This window comes from Mesoplodon bidens (assembly GCF_964165515.1).
Source record: "Mesoplodon bidens genome assembly, chromosome: X".
In the NCBI taxonomy this organism is placed as follows: Eukaryota; Metazoa; Chordata; class Mammalia; order Artiodactyla; family Ziphiidae; genus Mesoplodon; species Mesoplodon bidens.
Window position 1 is genome coordinate 82,763,955 of NC_138163.1, and position 8,222 is coordinate 82,772,176.

The 8,222-nt window shown below is 50.4% G+C and overlaps 1 protein-coding gene across 1 annotated transcript; it reads right to left on the bottom strand.

Moving 5' to 3' along the window:
- Nucleotides 1-4,594: 4,594 nt before the first annotated feature.
- Nucleotides 4,595-7,277, bottom strand: LOC308608709 (OTU domain-containing protein 6A-like). The gene has a single exon (XM_081221997.1). The coding sequence runs from the start codon at nt 5,970-5,972 to the stop codon at nt 5,100-5,102; it is 873 nt and encodes a 290-aa protein (XP_081078123.1). The 5' UTR covers nt 5,973-7,277; the 3' UTR covers nt 4,595-5,099.
- Between the last annotated feature and the right edge of the window lie 945 nt (nt 7,278-8,222).

Sequence of the window (8,222 nt, forward strand, 5' to 3'; positions counted from 1 at the left end):
AGCTAACTGAAGCCCAGAAAGATTAGATGACTTAATCCAAGTCACAAAGCTAGGAAGCGGGTATATGAGCTGGGCTTCAAATCCAGATGGGTGTCCTTGTCTTTGGCTGCTAAGGCAAAAGTGCATGATCATGAGGAGTAAATGAAGAATGGTAAGTAAATGAATGAAAGTTGCTTCTGGAATTGAACCCCTTTGGGAACAGTACCCCATGGCTTTTGCACACACAATTGCCCAGAACAGTCAACTGTCCTCAGTGACTGTGGTCACTGTTACAAAATGGAACAGACTGCAAATCCCTCATGTCCTGCCAGATCCCACAGCGAAGGCCCCTTCTTGGCTTGTGCTCTGGGCCTGGTTGGAACCTGGCCTGGGTTTACTCTTCCCCATCCTTCCAGCTGAAGGCAAACCCAGTGGAGGAAGCTGGGGCAGGCCCAGTGAGACCTTAAGGGTTCCCTAGACAGAAATAGTTATTTCTCTTGTATTTAGGGAGAAAGAAGCCTGTAAAATGGGACTCTGCTGGTTTGTTTGCTGCCTTCTGCTGGGCGGAATTCCGTGGGCAGCACCAGGCCCTCCCCCCACTCCCAGCAAGGCCCACATTATCCAGGCAGTGCCCTCTTCACCAACCTATGCCCTCTTCCGCGGCCATGCCCCCTTCCTTGGCCAGTGCACCCTGCCTTCACAACAGTGCCCCCTCTGCATCCAGCCCCTCCCAACTTTATGTGCAGATAACTTCCCTAGCGAGTGCCTCCTCCCCTAGCCAGGTGCCACTCCCTAGCCCTTCCCCATGCAAAAGCCAGGAATCCCTTTTTCACCTTATACCAATTCATACCCTATACCAACCAGGCCCCTGGTCCTTGTCACCAGCCTATTCCCTCTTCCTCACTTCCCTAACCCTGCTCCTCAGTCTATACCCCCTTGGAGCCAGGCCCCCTTCCCCAGGTAGTCCCATTTCCCCACATTATGCACCCTGCCCCAGCAGATAAGCCCATCCCCCATCAGAAGCCCTTAACCTGCCTGTGCTTCCAAGCCAGCCAGGCCCTCTTCTCAGCCGGGCTCTCTTTGCCCGTTTATACCTGCCTCCCCAGCTACCTATGCCCCCTTCCCTGGCCAAGGCTACCTCCCCAGCCTGGTTCCCTTCCCCTCCTAGGCAGGCTTCCCCTATACCCACCTAGACCCTCGCCCCAGCAGAGTCAAATTCCCAGCCAGTATCCTCTTTTGCAGTAACCCTACCCAGGCCCCTGCCTCGGCCCCTGCCCCAGCTTCTTACCCACCCACCCCCGCCAGCCCGTGCCCAGGCTCCCTGACCCAACTTGCTTTTCCTTCCCCAGCCTATGTCCCCTTGCCCGGCCAGGCCCCTTTCCCCAGCCAGAGCCTCTTCCTCAGCCTATGCCTCCTTCTTTGGATTGGCCCCCTTTCTAAACCAGCCATCTTACCAGCCTGTGTCCAACTCTCCAGCCTCTAGCCACTTGCCTGGAAGTTTTCCCACCCTGGGCCACAGCCCAGCCTCTTTACCGTCCTATGCTGCCAGCCTCCCCTCCCCAGGCAGGCCTCAACCCCAGCCTGTGTTATTCCCCATGCAGGACCCTTCTGCTCGCAGGCCCCTCACCCAGCCAGGGCCTGTTCCCCGACCCGAGACCCTGTTGACAGCCTCCTTAGCCAGGCTACCCTTCCCCAGGCAAAGCCCCTTTTCAACCCTTTGTCCCCTTGCCCTCACGGGACCCCTTCTCCAGAAAGGGCCCCCTTCTGATAGCCAGGTGCTTGTGCCCAGCCTTTTCCCTTTTCAGCTGGACCACTTTTCCAAGGAGTTCCCCCTTCACTGGCCTTTCATAGCCAGTGCCAAGTCGCATGATGCTCGACCACCTCAAGCTCCACTCCTACGCCACCTCCATCCGCAAGGCCGTCTTGGCATCCATGGACAATGAAAATACGCACACCCCAGACATCGGGGGCCAGGGCACCACGTCAGAAGCCATCCACGACATCATCCGCCACATCCGCATCATCAACGGCCGGGCCGTGGAGGCCTAGGCCGTCCCCGGGACTGTCTCGGCCCACCCTTTACATCCGCTTCGCACCCCCAGCACCCTAATTGGCTCGGTGGGTGGACCCAGAACAAACACACTTCTGCCACCCCCAGAAAAAAAAAAAAAAAAAAAAAGGCCTCCTTCCCTGGCCAAGCATCCTCCTCTCTCAGCTCTCCAACACCTGTAAAGTCCCCTCCCCAACCATGTGACATTTCCCTGCCGGGACCCCTTCACACACACATGCCCCCAGCTGGGAAGTCTTTCCCAGCCAGACTCCTCCCCACAGCCAGGCTCTCTTCACCCAGGGACCTAACAGCCTCTCCCCCAGTCTAAGCTCATTTCCCTAGGCGGGCCTCCTTCCCAGTAAGGTACCTTTCCTCAACCGGTATACCCCTTCCTCAACCAAACCCCTCCCCTAGCTTATTCCCCCTCCTCAGCCAGACCTTTTCCCCATCCCTAGCCTGTGCCCCCAGCTAGGTCCCTTTCCTCAACCATGTGCCCTCCCTCAGCCAGGACACACGCCTTCCTTCCCAGGCAGGATCCCTGCCCTAGCAGGCCCTCCCCACCTGCTAATCCCCCTCTTCCAGGCAGGTCCATCAACCCACCGATTATCCCATGCCCAGCCTATGTTGGTCTCAGCATTCGAACCTCTCCCGCCACCAGCTTCCTTTCCTTGCCTGTGCCTCCTTCCCAGGCCCCATTCCCCTGCCAGAGCCCCTCCCCAGGCAGGCCACCTTTCCCTGCCAGGATATTTTCTCCCCCCAATCTCCCCCAGCCCAGCCAGTCTCCCATCCTCAGCTTGTGCCACCCTATCAAGTCTCTGCTCCTTTTACAAGACAGGCCCCTTCCCACATCCAGGCCCCTTCCCCAGCCTCACCCTCTTCCCCAGCTTAAGCCTACTTTCCCAGCCAGATCTCTTTCCCTGGTCAGGTGCCATTCCCCAGGATTTTTACCCTTTAACACTCAAGGATTCCTCTCTCATCCTTTGCCTCCTAACTCAACTAAGCCTCCTTCCCTTGACCAGCCGAGTCCTCCTTCCCTAAGCAGCCCCCACTCCATTATCCCCTTCCTAGCCTGGCCTCCTTCTTCACCCTGTGCCCCAGTCCACACAGGTGTCCTTACCTCGCCGTCTCCCCTTCTTCTGCCTGTTCCCCTTTCCCCTGCCACGGCCCATTCATCCTCCTAGACTGACCCCTTCCCCAGTTTTCACCCTTTGTCCCAGCCAGGCCCCCTTCTATAGATTATGCCTCCCTTCCTGGCCTATTCTTCCTTCCCCAGCCAGCATTCTCATCCCTATAAAAGGCGCTCTTCTCACAATGCGTCCAAATACCTAGTTTTCTCAGGGACTTCCTCTTCTCAGACAGCTGGCTATCTGAAAATGTATCTGATGCACACATTTACACAGTGAGCTATCTGGCAGGATTTCTATATTTGTATTTTGAAAAGAGATTCCCCCCAACACACACCCTGCCTTCAAAAAAAAAAAAAAAAGAAAAAAGAAAGAAAGAAAAAACCAGTGGCACTTCTTTCCCTCCTGCAACTAGCCCTGGACTGGCAAGTTTTTGAAAGTGCAAGTACTTTGTCATGCATAGCAATGAGAACATCCTTAACTGGAGCCATTTCATGATGTTTTCACTGAGTGAAACATCAACTCAGGACAGCTTCAACTATCTTATTCCTCCCTATATCCTTCCCTGGGAGATATTCCACTCCAGACCACCATCAGGACTGCAGGCCCATTCCTCCTTCCAAAAGCCTCATCTGTCACTGTGTCCTCCCCCTTCACTCCTGCTCCCTAACCCTCCAGGATTCCTTTGCTGAAGTCGATCCTGGGATACAAACTCTATATGAACTCAGTCAGCTATACAAAAATAGAAAACCAGGTATTTTTTTAAACTGCTTTTATTCTTTAAACAAACTACTGTTCGCCTTTTCCCCTTCGTATGTTTTAGTTTAGAACATTTGGTGTGTACAAAGAATTTTTAAATGAACTTAAGTAATCTCACTGAAGTACAGGACCTAAAGGTTAAATTTTTTTTAGTTGTTCACTGCAAATCATTTCACTTTTACTTTTTTGGGGCAAATTCAAGATATATCAACAAGTCTCAAATATCAACAAAAGTATATTGCTCATTTTTTGTGCTTCATAGCAGTTGCAGATATAACAAAATGAATCAACTACTTTAATACTTTTTAAAATCTCTCTTTAAATACTTTTTATCTCTAAGAATTAAGGAAAACGACTAAGTTCAGATCTTTCACACTCATACCAGTTGTAGATAGAACAAAGTGGACCAAGTGCTTGAACAAAGTTATACCCTTTTATGTCTGAGAATAAAGGACACTTACTAGTTGATGTCACCCCTCACAGTAAGTTAAACTACCTATCAGTTTGTCTCTTCTTACGTCACATCAATTGCAGATATAATGAAATGAATCAACTACTTGAATAAAGTCATGTCCTTTCTTATATTTAATAAAGGAAATTAAATTGAGATCTTTCACATCTCAGAGCAAGCCTTATCTAGCCTATCAGTTTAGGTAAATCTACTTTCTACATTTAACGCTTACATTTAACTTCTAAAGTTAACAAACATTATTTAGAATTCAGAAAACATCTAAACAACTGTAATTAATTTGCAACCATACAAGGTTTTATGGAAAAACAAAACAAAATACTAGGGCTTCCCTGGTGGCTCAGTGGTTAAGAATCCTGGGGACACGGGTTCCAGCCCTGGTCGGGGAAGACCCAACCCCACATGCCGCGGAGCAAGAAAGGTGGGAACTTGGCATAGTCACTCCGCTAGGGTAGGACGGTGCAGATGTCTTCCTGGTCACCGGCCTCCCCGGTTCCCCTAACCCCGTGAAAGAAGCAACCCAGGGACGATCGAGGAGGATAGAAGAGCGAGGGAGGAAGAAGGGGGGGCGGGGGTGGAGAGAGGGGGTGAACTCTGAGTAAAATGAATCAACAAAACCCTGAGAAAACCGAAGGAAAAAAGCGGAGCCTGCTGAGGAGACGCGGCGGCGGCAGCTTCGGCTCCAACGGCAGCCGCCACGGCGATGGCGGCAGCGGGCCTACAAGAGACGGCAGGCCAGGCACCTGACGGAGCCGGCGTCGAGCGGCTTCACCGAGTTGTAGTGCTCCCCGCACATGGAGTAGCTCCTGTAGACCAGGGTGAGCGGCTTCTTGGTGTACTCCTCTCCGAAGACGACGGCGGGCGAGTTGGCCTGGATCACCTCGATGGGGGTCTGCAGGACGTGCGACAGGGCACTCAGCTCGAGCTGGCCTCCACACGACGCGCTGAACACGATGTCGTCGCAGCAGCTCAAGAAGTCGTCGCGGCTGCAGGCGTCGCCGGTTTCGGGGTCGCTGCAGAAGGGCAGGAAGTCCTCGACATGCTTCCGCATGTACTCGGCGGTGCGCCTCCGCAGGCTCTCCACGGTCACGGAGAACACCAGCTGGTCTTGGATGGCGCGGTACATGCAGTGGCCGCCGACCGGGATATCCTTCATCTCCAGATTCCTGGCCCACAGGATGGCGTCGAGCTTCATTTCCTCGTCATGGCGGAAGCTGGCCAGATGCTCCATCTCAGCCTTGGCCATCCTCTCCTGCCTTTCTCTCTCGAGGGCCACCTTTCTTTCGCGCCTTCTCTGTGCCCTCGAGAGGTGAGGAGGCTTGTCCTCGAGATCCAGCTTGCCCAGATCTTCAGTGACTGAATCGAGGTTGCTGTTATCAGGGAAACTCTCCTGGAACTTCTGCAGCTCCTGCTGGTGCTTCTGCTCCATCTCGGCCTCGAGGCGGGCCACATCGAGGAGCAACTGCTTTTGTCTCTTCTTGTCGCTCTTGGGGACCGAGCTCTTCATGCCCTGAATGTGGGCCTGCAGCTCTGCCTTCTCGCGCTTGTGGCGTCGTAACATCCGCTGATGCTCACTCTGTGAATCTTCCATGATGTTTAAGGGCAGGCGAGTATCGAAGTTTGGTGGCTGAAGTACCGCTACAGTTCGCGTCAACAGTCTAACCACCCAACTGGCTAGAGCTCCTCAGCCTCCCGTGGCGGCTGTGCCCTCTTCCCCTCACCCGCGGTTGCCCTCACTCTATTAACGGCCCTCTCTGCCATTGGCCACTGTCTCTCCACGGCTACGCCTCCTAAACACTCCTGGCACTAGGATTGGCTGTTGGGAGACACTACATATGCCCCCATTAGACCCCGTAGCAAGGGGTGCTTCCGGTTTTAGCGGGGTTCCTGTCCCGGATGTAAAATCCCGCCTTGGCGCATTATGTGCAGCAACTGAGCTTGTGGAGATTTTCGTGGGCTCTGAACTGCGTACTTCACTTCCTAGCCTGAACACAGTGCAGACACCGGTCGTGCTTGAGAATCACATGACAAATACTGTTACACCAGATGAATGTGCTCTGACACCGGACTGCCCATTGCTCCCAGTGTTCAGGAGGCAATGTGGCTCTCTCCAGTTCTTTAGTTGCCTTGACTGATGAACCCTTAATTTTGTGTATCAGAACAAGATATTCCCTTATGTTCCTGGGAACACAGAATCCTTTCAGTTTAGGCCTCAAATCCACCCTGTCCCATCTCAGTGTGAGAAAGCAACAACCTTAAAGTTCACTACAGCTGAGCAGACTTCGTCTTGTGCCAACAGAATGCACCTACCCTAAACTCCCCTTCTCCTGGGTTCCCAGCTTCCAAAATGGGCTCCCATGAAGCATGACGGTTGGCCTTCATCAAGCCACTTCCTTCTGATTATTTTGAATCTCTAAAAGTTCTAAAAAATAAAATAAAATAAAGTAAAATAAAATCCCTAAGCTCTTTCAAACATGCTCTCATCCTGCCCCACTCTGCTCATCTGTATCGTGAATTCCCAAACAGGAAGGCTCTTGAGACAACCTCCTCCCTGTTACAAATGAGGAAAGTGGACATTTGTCCAAGTTTTTACATATATCAAAACTTCAGTCGTTTTTATTGCTAACTAGGATTCCATGATATGGATGTACTGTAGTTCACTTAACCATTCACCTGTTGAAGGACATCTGGGCTGTTTCCAGTTTGGGGTTGTTACAACCCCTGCTATAAACATCCATATACAGGTGTTTTGTGTGAGCACAAGGCTTCATTTCTCTGGGAAAAAAATGCCCAGGAGTGCAATTTCTGGGTCATATTATAAGTGTATGTTTAGTTTGTGAAGAAGCTATTTTCCAGAGTGGTTGTACCATTGTGCGTTCTCACCAGCAGTGTATGCGGAATCAGGTTTCTCTGCATCCTCACCAGCATTTGGTGTTGTCATCATTTTTTATTTTTAGTCATTCTGATAGATGTGTAGTGGTCTCATTTTACAAATTACTTTGCAGCGTCGTTTTTCTAATGAGTACTTAAAATATGAAGCTACTTTTAGGAAAACACTGAATCAAAATTTTTTTTAACTTGAATTATTCATTATAATGATTTTCTGTGTTTCAAGAAAGATTTTAACTTTTAATCAGGCTAGCTATTGTGTATGGAGGTAGCACTACCATACTGAAATTTTTAAAATTTAACATTTAGAGCAAGCCTGTTAGGGAAATTTTTATTCACTGGAAAAAAGTCATGGCTAATTGTTTTTTCATTAAAAAAAGAAAAGCATTTGCAATTTTAAATGATGTTTTTCTTAATTTAAAAAGGTCTTTTGTTTACAGAAAAGAATACTACAAAATGATTTTAATGAGTCTCACAGTATCTAGGAATCTTTACACTGATTGATTTTTATTGAAATACAATATAAAATAAAACTGTAATATATGCTCACTGTCAATAATCTGGAGAAATTAAATTCCATAATTCTCCTGGGAGAAAACCCCTGTTAACATTTTTTTTTTTTTTTTTTTTTTTTTGCGGTACACGGGCCTCTCACCGCTGTGGCCTCTCCCGTTGCGGAGCACAGGCTCCGGACGCGCAGGCTCAGCGGCCATGGCTCACGGGCCCAGCCGCTCCGCGGCATGTGGGATCTTCTCGGACCGGGGCACGAACCCGTGTCCCCTGCATCGGCAGGCAGACTCTCAACCACTGCGCCACCGGGGAAGCCCTCTGTTAACCTTTTGTGTTTATTCTTGCCATGCCTATTCTACTCAAATAGAACTGTTAAACAAAGAAACAACAGACCCAAAATGAAGTCACGTGTGCTATGCCCCACATCAGTAAACCAAGACTT

Coding starts and splice junctions, on each gene's coding strand:
- LOC308608709 (XM_081221997.1), bottom strand. CDS start 5,972: ATGGAAGATTCACAGAGTGAGCATCAGCGGATGTTACGACGCCACAAG.